This window comes from Clytia hemisphaerica, unplaced genomic scaffold, assembly GCF_902728285.1.
Source record: "Clytia hemisphaerica strain Z4C2 unplaced genomic scaffold, Clytia hemisphaerica genome assembly, whole genome shotgun sequence".
NCBI classification, from domain to species: domain Eukaryota; kingdom Metazoa; phylum Cnidaria; class Hydrozoa; order Leptothecata; family Clytiidae; genus Clytia; species Clytia hemisphaerica.
In genome coordinates, this window is record NW_027103562.1 from 3,173,441 (window position 1) to 3,200,432 (window position 26,992).

A 26,992-nucleotide genomic window follows, 5' to 3' on the forward strand; every position below is an offset into this window, starting at 1 on the left:
CAGACCGGTCCGTATTTTACTCGGAAAGCTCGCGTTCAGTATAACCGCTGGTTCAATTTTGCAAAGATTTTGGTTGTATGTGAACGATACTTACCAACCTAACACTTGTCAAAATTCCAAGTCAATAGCATTTTCCAATCCTGAGGTAAAGAAACCTTTGACCTACTTAGGCAAAATGGGAAATTTTGGATCGGTCTGTAAAAATACCCGATACCCACAGGTGGAAAGAAATTGACCCCTGCGCCCCCAAAAGTATATTCTCAACTTCAGTTGAGCTACAATCTGACAACGTCTGTCTGTCTGTCTGTCTGTCTGTCTGTCTGTCTGTCTGTCTGTCTGTCTGTCTGTCTGTCTGTCTGTCTGTCTGTCTGTCTGTCTGTCTGTCTGTCTGTCTGTCACAAAAACTTTAGGGCAGCCTGGAGACTTCAAAAATGGTCGGATTTGGCTGAAATCTGGCACACTTGTTCCTTGGGTGAATATCTGGGGGTGTTAATTTCATTTTTTGAAAATTTTGATTTTTGGGGCCTGGGGATGAGTTTTTCGTCAAAACGAGGCTAAAACTTTGGGGCAGCCTGGAGACTTCAAAAATTGTTTGATTTGGCTGAACTTTTGCACACTTGTTCCTTGGGTGAATATCTGGTCTACAATTGGGCCTATGAATAATTTGAAGCCACTGAAGTTGAGCCCAGTGCGTTGCGCACGTATTCGACTATGTGACGTTGCCTCACTAAATTGGAGTAAAAAAATACAGTGAAAAGATACTATTTTCTGCATTTTCAATTAAAGATGACGTCATCAAGATGCCCAAAATTCTAGCGAAGATGTCATTCCATATTCTCACAATTGCAAAATTTCAAGTCAATTGGAAAAACATTAACGAAAAGTTAACGAGATTTTTCGTTTAGGACTGAACGATCTACACTCAGGGTCATTCAATGAAATAAGTCGTGTTGTGGGTTTAATGTTATTGTCTTTTTACAGAGTTTGTGTTATAATCTCAATTTTCCAAAATCATCTTCTTATTACATAAATATAAATTAGTTAAAAAATCTGTGTTTCCGGAATGCGGGTGAATGAAAAAAGCTCTCATGCGGCCGGTCGGAAAAATTTTGTTTGTTGCTTTTTTTGAAAACTTAAAATCATTGAAATATAACTTTAAAGATAATTTTTATGTACAAACAGTATGCAGTAAGCCCTGAATTCTAATGTATCAACTACTAACAAACAAAATTTGATTTACAAGCGGGAATATCTAACCAAACGACGTTTGATAGCTTGAACACGGTCAACTTGATTTTCTTTATGATGAACCATATAGATGAACCCATAGTCTGCGGCCGGGTCAGAAAATTTTATGTTTTCACCCGGCCGGTTTCCGGAAACACTACATTTTTTTATTTTCGCACTTAGTCAGTGGGACACTCTCTTATACCTATACCTCAATCGTGAAATCGTTCTTTTTATATAATCAATTCCGCGAATATAGGACGCTTGTTATAATTATTACTTACGTAGAAGTTGCCGGCAAATTTTTAAGGCATTCGAGCAATCGACCAAATTTTTTGTTGAGTGCCCAAAATTGAAGTCATTACATTGACTTCAAAAGATAGCAACGTATTGACTTTAGACAGCCAACTTTCTGCCCACTTTAATTTAAAATTAGAATAGACAGACCGAAAATTAGACCGTCTAAACTAGAGTTAAATTTCTTTCCCATTCATATAATACATATAATAATTCGGTCCCACCATTAAAAACATAAAAGTGCATAACAATATCCGATACTTAAAAAATAATCAATATTATAATTATACTCAACTTTACACCGATATTAAAAAATTTACATCAAAAATATTACAAAATTCGCAAGTGAAAAAACATCATGAAGGCTTTTGAAAATCTCAGAAAAAAGCAGGCAATTCGATTTTCCAGATTGTTTTATAACAAAACAAGCATGCACTTTCGTGACACCTTACGTGATAACTTCAGTTTTGTAAAAGTCTCAAAATAAAACTGGTTAATAATAATAACAATAATTTCAGTTTTTAAAAATAATAAAAAATGTCAGGATTAAAGTCATTTAAAATAACTTTCTCGTAAAATAATAATTAAGTTAAATAATAAAATCATTAACATCCATTAAAATATATTAAAATATAAAAAAAAGGGTCGCAAACTCAAATTCCCTAACAGATGGAAGGAAGGATGATTATTATCGATTAAGGTTCAAGAATAAAGCAAAAGTAGATTTGACAGGGCGCTTAAAAACTCTGAGAGTCGCTATAGTGAAACATGCATGAAATTTAAAATATAAATAACCCCCTTAGTTTTAATTGTAATGTTTCCTTTACTTCCCTGTTTCAAGTCTTAGACTTGACTAGCAAACTAGTCTGTTAATTAATCATGTCAGAGGGCAGGAACATAAAAGCGGTGGGCGTTTGCTAGAATAGGAGCTGCGTAGGAGAACGCGAGCAAAAGTTGGTGAGAGCCCTTGCCGCCGACAAAATTTCTTCCTATGCTTACCTAACTCCTACGCTCACTTTTCCCGCCTGATACCGTTCCAGCCCGACTGGCGTGCCAGTCTAGTCTTAGACTTGTATGTCAATGGAGATCATATGGAAATGTACGTCATATCTAACCAAAAGAATAGTCTCATTTGCTTGCTTCTAACTTAACTTGTCCACAACGTCTTTTCAACATTCAACTGACGTTATATGAACCTTTTTTTGTCAGGTTTTGTCTTATCCATTTTGTTCATACTCAAAGTGGACGAAGACTGGGGTAATATCATAATGTGCAACATAAAAACAAGGTCAACTTGTTCAAACTTGAGAGCTGGCAGCTGGTATTCCCAAAAGATAATCACCAGGCGATGACTTCATGCCGAGACCATCACTTTCGTCCGTGGCAACCGTGTGTGGTTGCAAGTTCTCTTTACGTAAGGATAATACGCTTGCACGTGATGAATGTCGATTACGTAAGTTGTTGTTATTGTTGTTATTGTTATTGAGCGTCTGGAAGGTGGTACGTTTAATGAGAGCCTGTTTTACACCTTCATCGATTCCGGGGATGTTCATTTCACCGAAAACCTGAGAAAAAGAAGATTAAGATTGTTTAGACAATGTGGTTTGCATATAAAGAGATATTGATAAGCTATATTGAAAGTAATGAATGAGTACGTCAATCTAAACCCCCTTTTCGACTATACCTCAAAAATATCAATGACTACTCCAAAATGAGTGTCGAAAATTTGTGGTCAAGTTATTTAAGTGGAGCGCAAACCGTGTAAACAATGTTGGCCGGTTTGCGGTAGGCGCCAACATGCTCGAGAAGAAAGAAATCTCAAAAAATGTTGGCCAACATTTATTAAATATTTAATAAATGTTGGCCAACATTTCCGCCAAAATTGGCATGTTTGTCGTTTTGCGCTAGGTAACCAACATGGCCAACATTTCGACCAACATTTTAGTTTTCGAGCGTTATTTTTACTTTTTTTCGAATGCTTTTTCATTGGAGATGCCTTGGAGTTTTTACACTAATTGATCATTTAAAGTGATAGAGATGACGCGTTCTTTAGAAAAAGTAATAAGATTCTTTTATTACATCTTAACGACCAACCAAATCAAATAAGAGCTTGTAAAAACTCCAGCTTGTCCCCTTCATTGGTAGTCAAAAACAAATGAATGAACATTTCGTAATGTTGGCTGCTTGTTTTTTTGTTTGTTTTTTTTAATGCAGGACCGCAATCCGTACCAACATGTTGGCCGATATGTTGGTTCAAAAATGTTGGCAAACATGTTGGCCGGTTTGCGCCCCATTTTATATAAAGGAGATCAAGTCAAGAGATTCGATGATTTAAAAATGCTCTCACCTCCACAATAGCACCATCAGGCAACTTCAAGAAATGTCTGAACAATTCTCTCAAACCGTCCAAATGAAGGGTATGGATCGAGACATGCGTGGTAGTCTCTTTCGCCCCAGTCTTCTTGCCATGCGCTGAAGTAGGGTCGTCCCATATCTCATCCGCCATCTTAAAAAAAGTGAGAAATAGGCTATCAAAAAATAGTGGAGTTTAGTTTTTGTTTGTGTAGGGTGGAAGCCATATTTGAGTCTTTGACAGACAGTTAGTGTCTCTTCTTTTCTGTTCGATATAAAATTCAACAATTTTGATAAAAAAAATTCGAGTCTTTCCATGTATAGTTCTCTGATATACAGATTTTAATAAATAATCACCCTTTTTCATAGATACCTCTCGCCCCTCACCCTCACCCTCACCCTCACCCTCACCCTCACCCTCACCCTCACCCTCACCCTCACCCTCACCCTCACCCTCACCCTCAAAAATAGAAAAACGGGAGGAGAATATGAATTAGAGGCCAACAATCACAATTTTTCTTTTCCAAGCCTCATTGTCTATTGCCCGCCCTTTCCTACACCTTTCCACCCTCACTTAGGAAGTGTGTAATTCAAGAAAACAAACCTCCTCTTCTTCCCAGATATAATCATAAACAGCCGTCTTTTTCCGTTCGCCCTCTTCCCCTCTCCATTGGCCGCCCTTTCCAACACCTTTCCACCCTCCTCCACCCTCACTTAGGAAGTGTGTAATTCAAGAAAACAAACCTCCTCTTCTTCCCAGATATAATCATAAACAGCCGTCTTTTTCCGTTCGCCCTCTTCCCCTCTCCATTGTTCCGCTTTCCGACAAATGTAATTTAGTTCTTCGTTCGAGACTTCCAAATCGTACGGTACGAAAAAGTCTTGCTCTTTACCGTGTAATCTAAATATGCAAAGGATTATGGGTCATTCCACAAAAAGAGTATTTCGTATCGATAGGGAGATTTCTCACTTTCTCAGTCGACCAGTTATGAAAAGTTTGCCTGGACAACCAGATCAAATCATCACATTCAGCAATCCCACTTAAAGCAGAGCACGGTTTGTGCAGAATGGATGATCTGTTATAAAAGTATTATGGAAGGGGCGTGTTCTGTAAACGTCGTATGGGAAACGTCTCCTAAATGTATCCTAATCGAGGAATTCATGATATGCACCATTGGAATGTCTTCTGACATTACATCATGCACCCAATAGTTAATTGGTTGAAAGTGACGTATTTATTGATTATACGTCACTTTCAACCAATCAGCTGTTGGGTCCGTGGAAGACATTGCAATAGTGCATATCATGAATTAGTTCCACTGTGCTTTCCTGAGCACAAAGTTCACGTGGCACGTTTTTCTTTTTTATGGTCATCTAAGGAATCCTGGTAGCTCAATGGATTTGAATCAAGAACCGTATCCATAGCAACTAATCAAAAGACACCATCTTACCTCCAATAAACATCCATCAGACGTCCATTATTGTGGATTTTCAAGAAATACACATAAAGCAGTGCGCCTGCGCAGAAAGTCGTCACAAAGTACAAGAAGACTGTCAACGCAATACTGACAAATAATGTGACGTTGTCGTTGTTATAGAAACGGTCGAAATGCCAGTATAGTTTGAACGCGTCACCGATTGATTCTGTGCCTCCATTGTTTTGGTATCTGTGGAACAGAGGAAAAGGTAATAAGGAGCGGGTTCGAAAATTGACATGAGCAGATATGTGAAAGAGTGGCTGAACACCCGTTCAGCCTAATTCCTTGTTTAGAAGGCCAATTTTCTACCCTATCTTTTCAATTTGTTAATAGTAGGCAAAAATCGCTTGCTTGAAAATCGCTTAAAATATGAAAGAAGTCATTGAGGTCAAAAGAGGGCAATGAATTGACTTAGACCGACTAGGATAGGCAGGCCGAAAAGTGGGCCGTCTGAACCAGAGGTTAGTATGGCTAACTTTGATCTCCTTTTTTGCTGTTTGAACTTTGTTGAAAAATCGTTTTTTTTTACACTCACAAGTAAGTCGAAACACGGAGAAATTAGATGAACGGCAAAAACCGTGCATAGTTAACAACACCCGCTTTATAAAGGGCAGAGGTGTCCTGGAAAACGCAGAAAGTAGGGGGGTATCATTTTAGTTAATATGAGTGGTGCATAACGTCTTGAGAGTGGGAAAAATCCCGATGACATCCCGATTTTGAGTGGGGTTCTATCAAATTTTGGAAGGAGGCAGAACCTAGAGTATGCCGTGCGATTAGCTTTGAAAAAAAAACGTGTATAGAATCTTAAACCGATTGTTAAGAATCCAACCTTTTCATGGCACTGTCCACAATTAATATAAAGATGGGATCCAAGACGCATTGCAATCCAAAAGCCATGATGAATCTTGAAAGAATGTTGGGAAAACGTTCGAAAAGGAATTGTATGAATGCTGCTATGGCAACCATTGTTGCGAAGAAGAGGATGACGGTGAACGGACCAATCACAATCAAGGCTAACTCTTCACGTGTTCGAAGCAATGTGTTCTGGTAATTCAAGTTGACGGTGTACGGGAGGAAATCGAATCTACAAAGAAAAATGGATAATTTTTTATGGATGATCAGATCAAGCAGGGTTACATCATAAATAGAAAGATTACATCACTACTTACTGGTTAATAGGTATAGCGAAAGCGATCAAAGTGACCCATTGTCCAACGTAATGTAAGTAGAGCCTTATCCAGAAAGTGACCAAAATCATGAGAATCATAGCCCAGAATTGTCGACTTTTGATTTGAGAGATACCGAGTTCGGTCAACAACATCCGTGTGATGTATTGAACTTTGCGTGTGCCACGATGATCGATGCGACCTTTTGTCGACCACGGTGTTCTGCGAAAAAAAAGAGATGGGTTAGAGTCATCGAGTTGAGAGTTAAGGAGTTAGGAGTGAGTTTCTTGGATGAGAAATAAAACCACTTACAGTCAATTCTCTCGCTAAATCGAACTTCTTTTACTCGAATCTTTCTATAATTCGAACTAATTTGCAGTTTCCGTCAAGGGAAAGCCTTGTAAAATACTCTTTAATTCGAATCTTTATCTTATTCGAAGAAAGCTTTTGGTCACTTGAAGATCGAATTAGAGAGAATCAACTGTATTTCTCGCCCAAAACGCATGAATCTGCTGGCTCAAGACACAACGGTTTGAAAATAAATTCTATCGCCAGGTCTCGAAAAATATTCTGCGTGAAATAAAGGAAGCGCTAGATTAAAATCATCATCTCAAATAAATCTAAAGGTTTCACTTTTCTTGATTGTAGATTCCTCTCTAGCCGTTCGGCCTTTAAAATTAATAGGTTGAGTAGGTTGTTCTCTCTTCACTTTGAAGAGATGAATTATAGCGGGAATCCACTGTACTCTCTTGTAGAGCCCCATATCCGAATAAGTCTGAGTAATCTTTGAGTATTTCTAAAAAGAAAGCTAGGATTTGGCTCATCCTCTAGCGAAAAGAGTGACTAAAGAAAGCCTTCACAATGGAGATCAAAGATAACAAAAATCCAGACATAGCAAATGGACGAACTAAAGAAAGTATCTTAAGAGGCTTTCTCCTTGAAGAATATTTAAAAACTGAAAACAAGATCGAATTGTAGTTAAAGATTCCAACACCTTTTCGACCGTAGTCGTGCGGTCAGGTGTGTGTCACTTAATTATTTAATTATCCCCTAAACTCGATCTAATCCTTTTTTGACACATTTTTCTATTGTCTATAGGCGCGAAAAAAGGACTGGGACGGTTTTAGTGGGATGCCCGTGCGGCAATTAGCGGCTACGGTCGAAAAGGTGCATAAGAGGTTGGAATAAGGAAGAGTTTACTGTGGTTCAAAGACATCGTAAACTTACTTGACTGTGAAAGAATGAGTATTCAATTCTTCCAGATGGGTCAGTTTCTTCTTGACTTTACGCTTGGATAGCAAGGGCGTTTTAGGGAGCATGGTGTACATCTTGCGGGCGTAAACATCAGAGGGCGTGTTGTGATGCACCTAAAGAGAAAGAGAAAGCGGAATTATTTTGAGGTCTACTGTAGTGTTTAATGATTAAATATTATGAAATATTATCAAAAATATTCTTTTGAAAACAATGAAACTTGATGTTAAACATGTACGTTTTTTTTGTAAGAACATTGTATATCAGAATTTAATGCTTTGAGGCTAAGAAATTTTTAAGAATATTTTGAGAAGGTTTTAGGACATGCAGAAAGCTGAAAATAAGAGCATTTCAAGAACATTAAAACTCAAAAAGTTAAGGACAACACAATTTTTTAAAATTTTGTCTCTCTCATAAAAGAAAATGTTATAAAAGAAAGTGTGTATCAAAATAGAATATCAATGAACACCAGAATGCCATTAAACTCCTTCTGACCCTCGACCTTGGAAAGTTGGCAGTGCCTGCCCTGTGTAAAGACTTTCACAAACGTGGTAACGAAGCAACATAAACAGATGGAATAGAATAAATCATTAAATAGGTTTCTCATAAAAATGAAGCTTGTAAAATGAGCGTGATAATTTGCTTCTTTTGAAAGGAGGAAACACTAAAAGTTATAACACGGCTCAAAAATTTCGAGTAAAGAGAAAAAATTTCTTGTATTTCTTATAAGAAAATTGCTTGCAAAAGAAATAGAAATTCTCCGCTTGAGCATGATCCATTTTCTACTTTAATACACTCAAAAGTAATGGCTTTAAATTGGTTTTACGTTTCACAAAAACACTGACCGGTCTGTATAAGCTACTCTTGCTTTTAAATTTGTATTTTCACTTTTATTATATGGAGGCCGCCTAAACAAGGGCGACTCGCAGAAGTAGGCGAGTCAAGCCCAAGGGCAGCCTGCCACCCTCCAAATATTATTAATGCATAAGTAATGCATATACCCGGCGTCACCCAGGCATTTATTTTCCTTACTCATAAGTTTAAGGCTACCGAAAAGAAAGTTAGATTTTTGAATAGTATTTGAACACTGTTTTATTGATTGTGGTGTTAACTACATAAGATTGCTACACAATTGAGTCTATTTAAAGTTGCGATTTCTATTTCGTAGTAATTTTGAATTATAAATTGAGAACAAAAGACGAAGAATAATAATATCATCGGTGTTCATGTACATTTTTTCCTCTTCATCTTCCCTTTCATTTTCATTTTCCTTTTTCCCATTTCCATTTCCATTTCCATTTCCCATCTTCCGTTTTCCTTTTTACTTCCCGTTTTCAAAGCACTGTTTCCTATATTTTCATACCCAGGTGTTCTTATAAAATTGTTCTTACGAACATAAAACGAACGCAAAATGAAGAACAAACACACATTTTGCAGAAAGGAGGAGATTTTCATGTTTGCGCAAAATAATGATTGCATTGGCGTAGCATTTTCAATATAAACAGAGGGAGTAAAATGGAAGAAGGTAAAAAACATCAGCGGTGGAGAGCAAGCATTTTCCATAAAAGGTGTCACGAGATTGAAAAAAACTCTCCATCTTAGTGATGGGCTTAACACGAAGAGGTGTTGGCTGTCTTTGCGAAAAGGTTTAGAAAATCAAGGAAAATTGGAGAAAAGGACTCGGGCTTGTTCAATACCACGCAGAAATACTAATTGAGTCAAGTTGTAGAAACAATACCAATCGAAATGAGGACGCTTGGTTTGTTTTGTTTTGTCTTCTTGACGGCCTCTGCATAATAGATAAACAACGACAGATTCACTTCTGAACACTTTTCCATACATTCTTTTTTTACGAACCAGTAATCAGTACATTTTTATTGTTTTTTTGAGTTTCGTCTATCAGGGTCAAAGTTTTGTTAAAATTTGGAAAGCATCCATTTTTTAAACGGTTTCTTCCCTTTCGGCCGTCAAAATCAGAGCGTATCGCTCTTAAGCTAGGGTGAAAAAATGGAAAGCCTTTTCAGCTATTCAGCTAATTTCTATTCCCATGGAAAATGGGATTTATTAATGTTTATATGGTGGTTGTCAGGGAAACTGGGATTGAATGTGGAATGGGAGTCTATCCTCTATTCTCTTTGCGCTGAAATATAAAAGATTTGAGGAGAAAGCCACACCTATACCAAACTAATTAACTTAAACTTAAGGTAAAACTCCTTCAAAGTTGAATCAGAGGGAGTAAGAGTGGGTGGGGGGCGTACAAAGGGCGTACCTTATAAAACATTCCTGGTTGACCTTTGACAGGTTTGAAATCTTCAGTTTTTTTGACGGCATATATATCGTTCTCATCATAATCAGTACCACTCGAATGACCATCCTCCTCATCTGATAACTGAAGACCTAAAGAAAAGAAAAGAGAAATTACAATGAGATATTTTCGGGCAAAAATCATATCTAAATTGTTGAAATATCGAAAACTTGAAATGAAAAAAAGCTTCTAAAAGGTCGCGTTCGAATAGTTTGTTTATCTCAATGTTGTGATAAAAATCAGAATTAAAATGACGCTACGGGACGAAAATTTGAACGGATGTTTACTCAAACGGGGATTAAGAATGCTAATTCATGAGTCATTGAGTTTAAAGCTTCGGGACTAGAGTAAAAAATGTTGAATGGGAAATGAAGCCACATATTTCCCATCCAAAACGCGTGGTTTTCACACAATTCCTTTCTAGCTCTTTGGGTTTCAAACTCAGTGTTTTTGAAAATAGAAAACTGGCATGAGATTGAATGTCGTATCTCATTTAAATCTATTAGAGAAACATGTCCAGCGAGCAAGGACATCAGGCACACCCCCTTGATCACCCTTTTTACTTCCTTTGCCCCCCCCACACTTCTGTGCCGTCCCTGCTTACTGGTTATTTTATTACTGTAAATATTCATAAAGATATATATATTTTTCCTTAGATGTACCTTATAGTCTTATATGTCTTATAGGTGGTAAAAGAGATTTATTATTATAAAATTGTCACCTCTCTCTTCAACCAACTTTCGTGACGCTGCTACACTCGTCATGGGTCGAATCATCGGCTCCTCCTCATCGTCGCCCGCATCGGACAGTTTCCGCTTACGAAGATCAGCTGAAAGATTCTCCGCGCGGAACATCTGGATGGACGAGCCATGCATCAGGCTTCCCTGTGTGGAAAATACAGTTAAAGAGTGTCATTTAGTCAAACGTACACACCGCAATGGACTCAACTCCAGCAGTTTCCAAACTATTTTGAGGCGTAATTGTAGCAGTAATGACAAACTAATCTCAGGTCCCAAAAAATAATTTTGCTTTCTCCATATGTTTGTCAACTCAATATATAAAAGAGCAGAACTGGGAACAAGCTTGCCGATTTTAATCAAATCCAACCATTAAGGAGGTCTACAGGCTTCCCAAAAGTAAATTAAACACATAAATCACCTTTCGGACGCTGGTTCCACTTCCCGCTGAACTGCTTCCGGCTTGTTGTGAGTCAACCACCAAAATATTTGGTTTCTCTTTCGAAGTACTTGCTTCAGAATTTGTCTCGTCCATCTTTAAGTTAGAGCTAGTAATACTGTTTGATCGGAAAGATAATCGAGAATTGGATTGGGATTGGATGTCCGATTTTGATCCGAAGATGGCTTTCTCTCCATCGATGTTTTCTTCATTGGTGCGTGTTCGGTCTGGTGAACTGAGCAAACCGGCGGTGAATTGGAGCTCGACCTCATATTCTTTCTGCCCGGCCATGTATCTAAATAAGAGAGAAATTAAACTAAAGCTTGATATGAATTTAAAAAGACGACCCAGGTATAGACTGATTCTCGTCAGCATCCTACCAAAATTTAGACGAGATCTTCACATCAATCTTAAATTTTCTGTTTTCGTCAAATATTGGCCATACTCAGGAAAGGTCCTAGAAGTAGTGTTTTCGTCAAGGTACATGACTATTACTCATATATATAATAGAAATCCTGTGTAGGTCGAAAACTGAGGAACAGATAATGTGTTTTCTTGAAATATATTTTTTGACTCATATTGAGTTACTTCATTCCATCTTAACTCATATTGAGTTACTTTCTTCCTTAAAGTCATTTTAGATCACTAGTTTTACATTGATGGATTTCTATGTCATCATATTTTCCTTTTCTACTCCAACCTGATTGATTTTCTGTGAATGTTCATTCTAGATTTTTGTTGTATTTGTATTGTCTTTTTGTTTTGTGGGTTTTTGTCTTTATTGTTTCCATTTTGAGTAGTTGAAGGTTTTATACTTCTAGACTATATATATATACAGAAAATCAATCAGGTTGGAGTGGAAAAGGAAAATATGATGACATAGAAATCCGTCAATGTAAAACTAGTGATCTAAAATGACTTTAAGGAAGAAAGTAACTCAATATGAGTTAAGATGGAAAGAAGTAACTCAATATGAGTCAAAAAATATTTCAAAAAAATATATATATATTCATTTTTTGTTTTCTTCTCCTGTCAGTCTACCTGGAGTTTGTTGTCATCTTGTACAGGCCGCTGGGGTAATGTCGCCTGACTGTCTTGAATGACAGTCAGCCTGTCCCAAGCCAGGATAAAGACAGAGGGACCCAGAGAGGACTAATTACCCTTTCATTATAACATCGTCTCTCTAAGAGGAAAAAGAATTCGGCCATTCTTTGTTATTTGTAGATCTGACAGGAGAAAACATTTTATTTTCATACTATTATATATATTTGTTTAAAGAATTTCTTGACTGTTTTGGAAGCAAAAGGCAAAAACGGCTCTCATGGCTTAATTCGAATTCAAAAATTACTTCAGAATAGATAATTCACGAGATGCGCCATTGCAATGACATTACATCAGGGATCCAACAGCTGATTGGTTGTAAGTGACGTGAAATCAGTCAATATGTCACTTGCAACCAATCAGCTGTTAGGTCCGTGGAAGACATTGTAATATTGCATATTAGGAATATTGACAATTAAATACCAGGGTTGTACCCGTTTTCTAAGCAGGGACCAGTAAAATAATTTTGTTTCTAAGTATATCTTTTTACCTTGGAAGTTTAATGATTTCGAAGTAGAAATTGCACAACCAATGCTCGAGGTCAGTGGCCATCAATTTTTCGATGGTTTGGAAATTGTCGATACCAGGGTCCATGTCTCCCCGTAGCATTGGTGTTTTGTATCTGAAAGAGAAGATAGTTCAATGTTAGAAAATCTATAAAAATTAGAGAAAAGGGGAGGCTTAATTGTGGATCCCAGGGTCTATTATCTCCCCACAGCATTGATATTTTTTACCTGAGCAAATTTTAAGCGAGTAGTGGAAACATGGGCAAAAAAGTGGAGCGTATTGTTGATCCCAGGGTCCATGTCGTAACATTACTGTTTCTTTGTATATTTCGTCAGTTAGGGAAGGAGGTTGGCAATTTGTATTGTAAGTATTGCTTTCTAACAGGAACTACAGTATACACTCTCTGATTCGATTTTCAAGGGGAATCGATCGAAGAGTAGAGCGCCGTTTGTGCGAGTTTCTACTTGACGGTGACTTTCCATATTGTGGAATATATGGATATAATGGAACGTGCCGAATAGTCGAACGTCGTTTATGGAAGTTTCTTGTTGACAGTGGAGCGTATCGAATAATAGGACGTTGAATAAGAGAGTGTCAGCAATATTTCAAAAATCCCAGAACTTACTTTCCCTCAATAACATTGAACTCTGCATCACAGATAGGAAAACAACCCCACCCGACCACTTTATCAGTTGGAGTGACCGGTCCACGAAGAATGAACAATTCAAAAACCAAAACCATTCCGGGAAGCATGTCAGGTTTTGATGGACACACTGTGAACACGCTTTGATCCAACTGAAAATACATGGTTAGATATTGAAATCGAAGAGCTCTTTCTAAATAACTGTTCACCCAAAAGATAATACTTCCTTGGTGTTCTCAAGAAAAATACCCGGAGACAGTGGGTACGAGTTTGTATTGATGTTTACTGATATTAGTGTGTTTTTTCACGTTTCAGCGACAAATTTCGAAGAGAAATTTAAAATTTTAGTCCAATTGAATATATGACGATTGTACTAACAACTGTATCGAGCCCATACAGATAACATTTACCCCCCCCCCCCTTTGCATGCAAATGGCCTAAATTATATGATAATTCTAAAAATCCCATAAATTGGATTATTAAACCTTGTACCTTTTTACCTGAAAACATCCTTTTTAGAAAATTTACTGGTAAAAATAAATAAAGGTACAAAAAACAAGTTCTATTGCGCAAAAAATTCTTAGTCTTTTGCCAATGTACCCCATTCTTATTGCTTAGTCCTTCCTATATAAGGCCTCTTCCTTACCCATCTATTCAAGAAATATTCGGGAAGGCCAGCTTCTTGCATTTTACAGGGAACTCAGTTCAATGTTGAAAAAATAAATTTATCAAAATTAAAGTTACAAGAACAAGCTTTATTGCACATCATCATAAAAACCCTTAATTCTTTGAAAATCGACCCACTCTTATTGCTTAGTCCTTCCTTTATAAGGTCTCTTCCTATTCATGATATGCACCATTGCAATGTCTTCCGTTCCACCCAATAGCTGATTGGTTGAAAGTGACGTATTGACTGATTTTACGTCACTTCCAACCAATGAGCTATTGGTTCTGTGACGTAATGTCAGAAGACATTGCATTGGTGCATATCATAAATTCAAGAAATATTCGGGAAGGCCACACCCTAGGAGCTCACCTTAAGTTCGATGTTAAAAAACTCTCCATCATGGTGTACAGGGAGAGTTGCTCCTCCCCATTGCTGTCCTTTAAGGTTGGACCATTTCATGACGTTCCCACCCAGTCGATTGTACAGTGAAACCATTAGTACGTAGCGTGAACCTGGATATGAAAATCGCAAATCTCATTCAATTAGATAATTACAGTTGAATCTTGCTATATCGAACTCAGACGGGGAATCTTATTTGTTCGAATTACAGAGAGATTCGATGATTATAAAATATTATAAAAAGTAAATTAAGCCGGCTTCTCTTTGACGGGGACTGGAACTTAGTTCGAATTATAGAAATATTTGAATAACATAGAAGTTCTAATCAACGATAGTTTATTGTAAAGAAGAATAAAAAACTTGTATGCTATTTTTCTTTTTAACAAAAAGAATTACATTTAAAGATAATTTTTTAGTAGTTAAAAGTTGGGTGTAATTGAAAACATGACAAACAAATCAAAGAAAATCCAGAGATGGTTTTCTCATTTGATTGGCTATGAAATTGAAATTTAGAATGACAGATATAACTTGAACGCTTTCGCTTCTTTCAGCAAGAACAAGTACCTTTTGAAAACTAACGAATATAATTGGTACTGTGGCAATAAAAGAGCTTAAAGCCATAAGAATTTCGTATAAAGAACGCATACCAGGAAGCTTGTCCTTAACTCCACGAAGACATTTCAATCGAATTTGAATCGGTTGCGGTGCTCGATTCCAATCGATTTTCCAACGGCGTCCTTTACTACCACCGTACTGCCCATCGGCGAACGTCAAATCGCCGTACATTGTCTAAAGAGAGAAAAGAAGACTATAACACATCGCCTTGTAGGATTTCAGCCAATGATGGTCAGGAATAACGGACTGAAACTCGATGGGGATTGATATTCCCATGCTTTTTATGGCTGGGGATTTTGAATTTCATTGTTTTCAAGTTAGAAAATTCAGTGAAAATGGAAAAATAGCACAGCATTTGCTGTATTTGTTTATTTTCAGCGAGGACAAAAAGTCACAAATCAAAGGTTCCCTGCTTCCTATTTTAATTTGCCACCGGACAACCAATTGGTAGATGCCAGGCCGCCGTACATTCGACGAGGAACATTCCAGTATATTGAATAAGTTAAACTTGACATTAAAATTGATGCTCAAAATTCTCGAAATGGCCAAAATGAATATAAATTTTACCTTGACTTCGGCTTTTCTTCGCTTTAAAGCTTTTCGCAATTGACTTTCTGATCTTCGGAATGCACGATGGATTTCGTCTTTGTAAGAACGATCTTTCTGCATCAAGTGTTCCTGAGAAAGGTGAAAGCATCATGTTATGTTGAGTGTAACTTTAGACGTATCTTTGTGCCTTTAGATGTAGGACGTTCAAACGTTCGGGATATCTACATAATTATGAGAAAATGTCAACAAGGGTACACGGTATCAATCAAATTGTACCAGACAATTTAGTTGCCTCAATTCCTTGGTTGCGCTAGACTCGAAAAAGTAGAACTATTACATGAGACGCATAGACAAAGTTAATATTTCGCAACGAAGAACGTGTTTCTTGCAGCCTTTGTTCGTGATGCAGTACTTTTCTACAGGCTAAGTGGGAAGAAAAAATATCAGGTAGCTTTTTAATAAGACAGAGAGTTTATATGTTAATAGTTTTAGTTTTACATTAGTGTTCCCGTTTTATATCAAACCTGATCAGACACATGCACATGTTTTATATCAGGTCAATGTCTCCTATTGTTATATTGTGCTGAATAAAAAAATCGCTTTCTAAGCGATTCTACTTTCTAACCAATCTTGCTAAATATCCGTGTCAATTCAATGTGAACAAGCTAGATGCTGAATGGACCTACCTGATGATGAAAGTTAGATAGCAATGCAAGGAGAAAAATGAAAAAAAATCAGTCAGAAAACATAGCGTTTAGCGAAAATGCATAACGCAAGAAATTCATCATTGATTGATGGTAGGGGGAGAGGGAAGGGTTGTAGGGAAAAAATAGATAGAAAGTTCTGGTCGCAAAAATCAGTTTTATTGACAATTGAATCATGCTTGATGGTGAGCATTGTTATCAATAATGTTTTTGTGTGAAAAACATAGAAATATAAGGAAAAAATCCAATGAAAATATGCAAAAACGGCGATTTCCGGAATTTTCAACCGGAAAAAATTTTTTCTCAAAAATCGAACTCGGCCATGTTTTGAGCATTGCGAATACGCATCTTTCTTTCTGCTGCAAAAAATCAGAAAAAATAAAAATAAAAATTCGAGAAAATGTCAAAAAACCGGTTTTTCCGGCATATTTCCGGCATTTTCGGCCGGAAAAAAATGTTTTATCGAAAATCGGGCTCCGTCACATTTTAGGTATTATCATATTGCGTCAGTGTGCAAAATTTCATGAAAAAATATAAAGTAAAGCTCAAGAAATTCAAGAAATACCGTTTTTCCGGCGAAAAACGGCTGTTCCGGCTGTTCCGGCGATTTTTATTTTTAGAAAGTTCCGGCTTCAAAAATCAGTTTTATTGACAATTGAAATCATGCTTGATCGTGGACATTGATATTAATAATGTTTTTGTGTGAAAAACAACGAAATATAAGGAAAAAGTCCGATGAAAATCTGCAAAAACGGCGATTTCCGGGATATTTCCGGCATTTTCAACCGGAATAGAATTTTTCTCAAAAATCGGACTAGGCCATGTTTTAGACATTGTTAATACGCATCTTTGTGCAAAAAATCAGAAAAAACTAATGATGAAATCTTGAGAAAATGCCAAAAAAACCGGTTTTTTCCATCATATTTTTTCCGGCATTTTCGGCCGGAAAAGTACGTTAATTGAAAATCAGGCTCTGTCATATTTTAGGTATTGCCATTTTGCATCAGTGTGCAAAATTTCATGAAAAATATAAAGTAAAACAGTACAGCTCGAGAAATTCAAGTAATAACCGTTTTTTTTTCCGGCGAAAATAGGCTGTTTCCGGCGATTTTTTAGAAAGTTCCGGCCTTTCAAAAATCACTTTTATTGACAATTAAACCATGCTTGATGGTGGGCATTGCTACAAATAATGTTTTTGTGTGAAAAAACAACGAAATGTAAGGAAAAAGTCCAAAGAAAATCTGCAAAAACGGCGATTTCCGGGATATTTCCGGCATTTTTCCAGAATTTTTCTCAAAAATCGGACTAATCCATGTTTTAGGCATTGCTAATACGCATCTTTGTGCAAAAAATCAGAAAAAACTAATGATGAAATCTCGAGAAAATGCCAAAAAACCGGTTTTTCCGGCATATTTCCGGCATTTTTGGCCGGAAATGAATTTTTTTCGAAAATCGGGCTCCGTCACATTTTGGGCATTACCATTTTGCATCTTTGTGCCAAAAATTAAGAAAAACTAATGAGCCAATCCCGAGAAAAGCTAGTAACGAACGAACGAACGAACGAACAGAGGTTAATTTATAGGACCTCCATCGGGGTAGGTCCAAAAAACTTGTAACTTAAAATTGATGAGTAAGCAAACTATACCAACTTATATCAAAACAAAACCTTTAAATAATGATTACTTACCTCTCGCATGCGAAGCTCTTTATACTTGTCTTTATACTTGCTCATGACGTATTTCTTGGCTCGCTCCATAGCTTGCATAATTTCTTGTTGACGATTTCGTTGAACTTTCGCTTGTTCTTGTTGGAATGTGATGTGTTCTTCACGTAATCGTCTCTCCTCGTCCTATGAACAAGTAAGAATGTCTTGAGATTGGAAACTTGTTTCAAACGAATTCTGTTGAAATTATTACCGGTATCATTAATATACTCTATCAACCCTTAACGGTGTGGCCCCTTTAGGTGTATGACATATTTCCATTTATGTTTAAGATTTTTTCAAAATGTAAAGCTTACTTGTACAGAACCTATTACATCGGAGAGTAGGGCCAGTAAAAACAATAAAGAAGACAATCATATGATAGGATATGAACCTACAAACGCAATCTAACCAAATTTCCAATACAAAATCTTTTATTTGAGTCATTTTAAAACCCAAAAACAATGAAAAAAGCATAATTTCATTCCCGGATTTTCCAGGATCATTACACTTATATTTTTAAGAAGAAGGAGGGGCTAATTCGAGAGACTGTAACAATATATTAAACAGAATCTATAAAAATTTCCCAAAATGATAGAAGAACCAGTATTAAGACAGTATTATGTGCTATTTTTCTATATATTAATTTTAAGCTGGCACAATTTTTCTGAAAAAATTTATAGGGAATTTCACAAAAAGTTGTTGTCCTTTTTGCTGACAAAGAAATCCTTATACTGATCATCATCGTACGATACCAGCCTTCGACATCGGGGAGCGGGTCCTACTCCTCACGAAATAGGAATTCCTCCTTTTTCAATTTGGAGTACTTAGCGCTGTCCAGATACAGCTGGTTCTGTGTACGCGACCAACAGATACCATGATGCTTTGTGGGATAGCATAAAAACTCAAAATTAAAAATGAATGATAATATAAATACACACCTGAACATCATCTAATGAGATATTACCAATCATCAAAATTTCTTCTTCCACTCGTTGCTCAAACTCGTCCAGGTAGACTTTGATTTCCTCTTCTGCTAAACCTGTTATCAGTTCGAAAAGAAAGACAAAATATCATTGTAGACTTTAGTAAGATAACTCCTTGTTCATTTATATTCATTGATCTTTTCTACCCAAAAACACCGTGCTGTTTAGTCTGAGAAAATCTTTAATTAACGGTGACACCTCTGATTAGCGGATACACTAAATTAGCGGACAAAGACTTTCGCACGGAAAACTTTCTTTCCTTGCTCTTCCCGATTCACTAAAAGTAGTTTGTGTTTAAATAAATTCGTTAGGAAAATCCCTTTAAAATCGTGATTTTATGTCTATCACGCCAGAGTTAGGGTTAGCTCCAAGACTTTGGCTCCGAATTCAAAACCTCTAACTAGTGGACTAATCTTTTTCCCAGGTGATATCCAAAACAATATAGAACAAAAGATGTAAATACATTCTCTTGTTAAGTTGACAACAAGTACCTTGTTTGAGATCTTGGACTTGTTTTTGGTATTCTTGTTGTTGATCATTGGTGAGAATGGAAGGTGGAGATGTCTTCATATTCAACTCGATGTCATCAGTATCCAGACTTTGTAAAGTTCCGTACAGATCTGGCAAGTCTTCGTTCGTTTCAGGAACTATAAGAGAAAAGGGGAATACATTTCATTAAATAACAATACAGTTGACACATTCTAATTCGATGTTCAAGAGACCAAACGTCTTATTCAAATTAGAAAGCTGAGGGGACCAATGTTTTAGTACGAATTAAATAAAGATTCGAATTAAAGGGAGTTGAATGTACATTGGTATGATGCACCATTTTAATGTCTTCTGACTTTACATCATAGACCCAGCAAGTGGTTGGTTTCAAGTGAAATAAAAAAAATCAATCAATACGTCACTTGAAACCAATCAGCTGTTGGGCCCGAGGTCTTTGAACATTTCAAAGTTATTCACAAATCAAGTTTTTTATTGGTTGTACTAAACCTACTTATCTATTGATTTTAAAGTTAAAATTATACCCTCACTGTGCAAATGTCTCAAAAGACAACAGGTGAATTAATGATCTGTTGCAAGTGACGTAAAATCAGTCAATAACGTCACCTGCAACCAATCAGTTGTTGGGTCAAAATAATTGTAAATTTTTTTTTCATTGTTGTAATGGTCTTAATTTTGTCGAAATTTTACCCTTATCGTGTTTCAAGACAAAAGATAAATTTTACCATATTTTCCGTCATTATCCTCAGAATCTTCTTCATCTTCATTTTCATTTTCATCTTTTTCATTCTCTTCTTCAGTTCTGGTTTTCATTTTGTTATACATAGCCCATGGTAGTTCTTCCTCTTCGTGAAGTGATGAAATGCTTTCACGTTTCTTTCGTTCTACGCTGGTGTCGTACGGTGGCGTCACTTCTAAAGATAAGATCGCGTATTATTGATGAGTACTCTGCACCAGAGTGTATCTCACGTTTATCGCTTCGTAGTACGGTAAGGAACTTTGAAATTAGTCGTAGATACTGGGTCTGTGTACAGACAAATTGATGAGAGAATTGTGACATTTTTAAGTTACCGGACTCAGCTATCGAATTTTTAAACAATAGAAAGGACGACTTGCTCCACCATTTACTCCACACGCAAGCACATATGAAAAAAAAAACTCTTTTGTTTCTGCTTTATCAGAATAAGACACCTGGTGTTGTACAGTGGTGTCAGTTCTGAAGAAAAGATCAGATGCTAATGAAAAAATTGTGACATTTTTAAGTTACCTACGTTTTATAATACATTTGAACTGAGCTACTGAATTTTTAAATAAAAGAAAAACTCCACCATCTACTACAAACTCTTTGTTAGTTCTACATTATCAGAATAAGACACCTCGATTCCATTTTAGGAGCCCTTATGTGCATTTTTTTAATGTAATTTCCTAAATCATAAAGTCTGTGGTAGATGTTTGGATAAGTCAGATTTGATTTGAAAGATCTTTTTTGATGTTTCAGTTGATAAAAAATCTCTCACGTGAAAAGACGATTGGATAAAATTAAGTAAATAGTGCGGTACCTGTCGCTTCTTGTCTTGAAGCTTTCTTTTTCTCAGTCGGTGAGACTGCTCTCCCTAAGCTACTTGTTGATGTTCTTGATGAGCGTGACGACTTCTTCTTTTTTCTTTCCTTCGAAGATGACGAAGGTCTCTCCAGCACTGCTTCGGCATTGTGCAGTCGTTCGCTTTCAATTTTCTCATCAGCTTCCATAGGATTTACAGCTGCTACTGTGACTTCATCAAATTTGTTCACTGACTGTTCTTCAGGAAGGGAAATCAGATTTTGTGATTGAGCTGAAGCAGGGCGAGAGGTACGCTTCTCAGCTGAAGATGGTCGCTTACTAGCAGATGAAGGTCTCGAACTTGACTCTGTAGAAGGGGGCCTCCTATCTGCAGACGTTGGGCGTGACCCAGGCATATCTCGGTCATCTGCGACAGTCTCCTTTTGAGTGGAACTAGGTCTAGAAGTTCTTTTTTCGGCTGTAGATGGCCTAGAACTTTTCTTTTCTCTAGACTCTGGCCTGACCTCACCATTGTTTTCTTCTAAAATTTCAGCAGAATTCGGTCGAGATCTCCTTTTCTCTTTGGAACTTGGTCTTGAAGAGGGTTGCTCTTCTGTGATCAAATTTTCAGCAGAGCTTGGTCGAGATCTTCTTTTCTCTTTGGAGGAAGGACGTTCCTCAGGTATGCTAGCTTGTTCAGCAGATGATGGTCTTGATCTTCGTTTTTCTTTGGAGTTTGGTCTTTCCTCTGATTGTAGATTCTCAGAAGACGCTGTCCTTGATGGTTGCTCAGCAGACGGGGGCCTAGACCTTCTTTTTTCTTTAGAGCTCGGACGTTCCTCTGAAATCAGATTCTCGGAGGAAGCTGAACGCGATGGTGGCTGGTTACTTTGTTCAGCAGATGTTGGCCGAGAGCGTCGTTTTTCTTTAGAGCTTGGTCGAGAAGCTTGTTCATCCTTGGTGATCAAATCATCTGAGGTGCCTTGTCTTGAAGGAGTTTTCTCTGCAGATAGTGGCCTAGACCGTCTTTTTTCTTTGGAGCTTGGCCTTGATGATTTGTCCTCACTGGCCAGGTTTTCGATGGAAGGCGTTCTAGCTGGTGGGTCAATCAGTTTCTCAGCTGAACTTGGTCGTGATCTTCGTTTTTCTTTAGAGGAAGGCCTTCCCAACCCTTCCTCCATAGTTTCCTCAGGAAGAAAATCTGAGCTTTCTTTCTTTGGACTAGTGGGTCTGGACGGTGGTTTTCCATCTAGTTAATGAACGTAATAAAGATCAAATCAAACAAGTAAATAAGCCGTTTTCTTTTAGCTACTGGCAGTTTGAAGACTTGGCTCAAAATCATTGTCTAATAGTTGGAAAACATAACATCTTATGTGAGAAAGTCTTAATTTTTTTCATAAACATACATTATTATCCATATAGCGGTCATTAAGTAAGCCATTAAAGATTCGAACGGCGGGCGGTATTGAAAGATTCTATGACTCAAATAGTCATACCATCGCTGAGAAAACTAAGGCGTCGTGCTTCAGAAGTCTGAAATATCATTAACCGCCCTGGTTATAGGGCGATAACGTCATTTGCGGCCCGCTCAGAACTTTATTGAAGTCGTTGCATTGAAGCGGTGAGACTAAACCGACGTCAGAAAAAAAACACTTTTTGGTCATTTGCAGACCGCTCGCAAGGGTACTCAAAACTTGTTGAAGTCATTGCATTGAAGCAAAAAGACTTGGCTGACGCTAGACGTTGTTTGAATTTCCGATATGGATAATAATAGTAATAGCGTTAAGCTTTCGTTCGTTGTTGTCATTAATTCTGCCCTTGCAGTTTGATTATTAGCCCTTTAGTGCCATTTGCGCTTCGCGTCGGGCCTAAATGACACTCTCGGGCTAATAATCAAACTGCGCAGGCAAAAAATAACAACAACGACCTCAAACTGAACGCTATTGTTATATTAAAGAAATTATTATTAAAACATTAACTACACAATCTTCTGTTTTCAATATGAGAGACATTAAGGTATAAGATTTTTCCAAGAAGTAAGCATTATCATCGTTTGAAAAGCCTTGTAATCAAGTTTTTAGCATAGGCGTCTAATGGGAAAAAAGGGTCCAAAAATAAAATATACATTTAAATAAAAATACCTTCATCAAATCGTGGTTCTGGTTTTTCTTCTCGTGGTGAATCTGGAATGTCGATGGCAACCTTCGAAATTCGAAGAAGTTAACATGAATACAACAAAATTTATTGTAAAATCAAAATAGTAATTTTCAGAAGTCTGTAAAAATTTGGAAGTCCCTAGTTTCTATTGCCAAGTATAGTAACAATAATGGTGAAGAATGTTGGCTCAAAAAAAATCATTGAATATTTAGACAGCTCAACAATTGTTTCAACAAAAGGCCACTGTGAACAGTAACAAAAAAGAACAGGAAAATTGAATAAATAATTAAAGAATTAGGTGAAAAATATTTTCTAACGATGCTCTTGAAAGACACTATCTATTTAGCATCACTGACAGCGAATCCAAAAAATAAATTTAACTCTCTAAAAAAAACCCTAGAAGCGTGAGGAGGCTGGGTTAGAGTTTGTCAGGTAAGATCCAGTCCCCCGTTAATAGGTGTTTTACGGTGTAACTTACATTTTCCTTTCCAGGCAAAGGTGAGGGGGAAGGTGACTCAACGACAATCTCTTTCAAAGAGGATGTCCTTTTCATTAAACCAGGTTTTTCTGAAAAAACAAGTGATACTTTTATGGACCTACATGGTTTCAGCCCACTTTTCAGGTGCCCCCATTGACCTACCTGGTTATCAAACTAATCAATGTACATTGAAACAATGAAACACATACATAAGACATAACTAGTCAAAATACAAAAAAATAAAGAAAAATGAAAGCATATCTATTGGGAGAAACTATCAACATTATTGAAAAAGACTTTTGAAAAAGAAATAAAAAAGCTAAAAATTTGACGCTTTCGTGACATTTTCATCTTAAAAAACTAATAAAAATAATAATATGGCTAAAAACATTGATGTATGCTTATTAATAGTGATACTCATAGATAAACATGCGTTTTTTGAGCTAACAAAATTCTTTTTGCAAAAATCTGCTTAAGCCATAATTAACCTAATGGTACCCTACTTTCATGCAAAAAATCAGAAAAAAATAATGATCCAATTTTTCACAAAGTCCAAAAAACCCGTTTTTTAGCCGTTTTTTGGCCCAAATTTGCCCAAAAAAATTTTTCTCGAAAATTGGGCTCCGTCACATTTTGCTTTGGTCACCACCATTTTGCACCTTTGTACCAAAAATTAGAAGATTCCTATGATTCAATCCTGAGAAAAGTTGGTAACAGACGAATGAACGAACGAACGAACGAACACAGGTTAATTTATAGGACCTCCACCCCACCGGGGTAGGTCCAAAAAGAAAACGTTTTTATCACTAAATACAAAGATAGTTTTCTGGCCATTCAAGAGGAAACACCCTTTTTTGACTGGATACTGTCACTAGGCAACTAAAAGCTCAGTAACAAACCTTTTTTTTAGAAATAACTTTTATACACCTATCAACCCTTGACTGACGTGACAAGCTTGTGAGAGGACTTGTATGGAGATTATATGGAATTTTCTTTTTGCCAACAGTATCGAAAAGACAAGTGAAAATATAAGAAACCCTTGGTGAGAAAGATGGATCAATTAGGCTAAGTTTTTGAGTGCTGCAATTAGTTTAGTGTCTCTTACATGGAATTGAGTTTGACAGGAATATACTATTGGTCTGTCTTGCAGGCAGCTTAAAAGTAATGTATTTCAAGAAACATTTTGCCTGTAAATTACAAAAATCCCCTTAAAATAAGTCAACAAGTCAAAACATAAAAGGGTTTATACCCCAAAAACATTTGTCTTGTTTTTACAAAAACTGACTGATTGTTTTAATTTCTAGTTAACAGCTTGTTAGTTTGATTTGAACAAAACGACCAAAGTCTAACGTATTTAAACCGTCAAAATTGGACACACTCTCTCAGGAACCTTTCAAGCAAATAGCATACTATATTGCTTTTAAATATAATGATTTACTGATATGACATCAACTTACCACGGGTTTCCTCTCCTAGATCAATGGAAACATCTGCAGCCTTCTCATCCTAAAACACAAAAGGGGAAAAATCAGCAAACTTTATAATTCGAATAGGTGTGTATACAAGTCAAGCATATTTCCTTGAGTATAAATGATTTGTTTTAACAGAGGATTCGTGTTTTTTTCTAAAATTTATTTTTGTAGACGTCATCTCAATTTTACAATACAAAATTTGAGAAACCTTGTCCAGTAGTTAAAATAAAACTGAACTCAAAATATTGAGTCAGCTATTTTGCTTAAGAGGCTTAACCATTATTAATATTATAAAGTATACAAGCGTACAGGCCTGAGGTGGGGCAAGGTTAAACAGATAACAAGCAATTACTTTCTTATCGACGTAAGTTGTTTGACAAAATCAGAAGAGTCAGTGATTTACTATAATAGATTTTCATAAAAATCAAAACAAATACACATTTCTCCTAATTTAAACTTTTCAGAACTGAGGGACTTCCACCCGTGCACCTAATTGTGCTTTTATATGGGAAAGTTGGTTTTCAGCTTTGAACTTTGATTGATCTTTGCTCCGAAAAAGTTTTCAGATTGCTACAATATCATAATAGCAAGAACATTTCAGAAAATTTGACAAAATTCTGATTAATAGAACTTTAAGAAAAGAACAATTAAAAATTAATTTCCCAAGGAAACATTTTTGGCAAATCATAGAAAAGGTGTATTGTAAACATACCTCAATCAAGCTGTCTTCCACAGTGTTCAATTCCTTTGTATTTTTATCGCTTGTACCTTCTTTCACTTCAGCATCCATTTTTAACATCAAAAGTAGTATCAACAAATTTTCCTTTCTATCATCTAAAAGTTAATTAAAAAATCACTGCACCGCCAGCTATGACATACTACAGTGTATGCACCCCAAAATGTCGGTGAAACCCAAAATGTAGGTTTTTTGGTTTGACGCCCACTGAAATTTAATTCAGTGTGTTTACAGCCACAAAACTTTGGAAATGGATAGCCTACGAATATATCAATATATCTAAATCGAATTCATTGTTTATTTTGATAATCTTATTACGAAACCAGAAATGTTTTTCCAAAGTGACGTCTGACTTTTCGATCAAATTTTTAATCAATGAGAATTGGTAAACCAAGACTAAAAGATAATTCCTACAAACTAGGGTTGATTTTAAAGCTCTGTCCATCCTGAACACTGTGTCAAAATTTTATGTTGTAACTCAAACCCAATAAAAGATACTAGCCGTCCCGGCGTCGTCCGAGACGACTTCTTACTCCTTTTAATACGCTCGCTTCGCTCGCTTTTCTATTTTTCAGAAACTTGTAGGGATTTGTATACAAATGTACTTATTTTGCGAGAAGAAATGTTCTTAAATTTAGGCCTTTTTCGTAAAAATTGATGTTTAAAATTTTTAAGGGGACACTAAAATTAATGCACATTAAAAAATATGGTGAAAGTATTTTTAGTTGAATTTTGATTTTTCTTCTCCTTATTAAATTGTATAAATTTGTCATAATTTCTTTTGTTGAAAACCTTCAAACAATAATGTTCTTGACTCGCTAAAAATAATGCTCATGCAAATATTGGTGAAAATTGAGTTAAAAATTTCTCGCGAGAAATCGGTCATACTTTAAACGTGCTTTTTTTTTGGGTTTTTGGGAGAGGAAAGACTATTATTTTCCTCACGCAAGGATGAAGATAAAAAACAAATAGAAATT

General features: G+C 36.4%; 1 protein-coding gene and 1 non-coding gene across 2 annotated transcripts; both read right to left on the reverse strand.

The window, feature by feature from the left end:
• Window positions 1-950: 950 nt before the first annotated feature.
• On the reverse strand, window positions 951-26,126 carry LOC136800752 (uncharacterized). The gene is made up of 24 exons (XM_067057408.1): window positions 25,992-26,126; window positions 25,265-25,313; window positions 23,808-23,896; window positions 23,314-23,374; window positions 21,192-22,421; window positions 20,358-20,546; window positions 19,617-19,772; window positions 19,081-19,181; window positions 18,125-18,286; window positions 15,752-15,862; window positions 15,217-15,358; window positions 14,540-14,682; window positions 13,486-13,655; window positions 12,844-12,975; window positions 11,235-11,547; window positions 10,798-10,960; window positions 10,041-10,168; window positions 7,748-7,887; window positions 6,524-6,742; window positions 6,184-6,438; window positions 5,328-5,543; window positions 4,621-4,777; window positions 3,872-4,030; window positions 951-3,089 (listed from the first exon to the last, which is right to left on the reverse strand). Exons 1-24 carry the CDS (start codon window positions 26,076-26,078, stop codon window positions 2,823-2,825), a joined length of 4,839 nt encoding a protein of 1,612 aa, XP_066913509.1. The 5' UTR covers window positions 26,079-26,126; the 3' UTR covers window positions 951-2,822.
• LOC136800812 (U12 minor spliceosomal RNA) lies at window positions 8,669-8,820 on the reverse strand. Its single transcript, XR_010845759.1, has one exon. It is a non-coding gene; the product is annotated as a U12 minor spliceosomal RNA (small nuclear RNA).
• Window positions 26,127-26,992: the final 866 nt, after the last annotated feature.

Excerpts from the sequence above, each read along its gene's own strand:
- LOC136800752 (XM_067057408.1), bottom strand. The coding sequence starts at position 26,078 with ATGTTAAAAATGGATGCTGAAGTGAAAGAAGGTACAAGCGATAAAAAT. Across the intron at positions 12,976-13,485 it reads TTCAATGTTATTGAGGGAAA|ATACAAAACACCAATGCTAC; the intron begins GTAAGTTCTGGG and ends CTTCTCTTTCAG. Across the intron at positions 3,090-3,871 it reads CTGATGGTGCTATTGTGGAG|GTTTTCGGTGAAATGAACAT; the intron begins GTGAGAGCATTT and ends TCTTTTTCTCAG.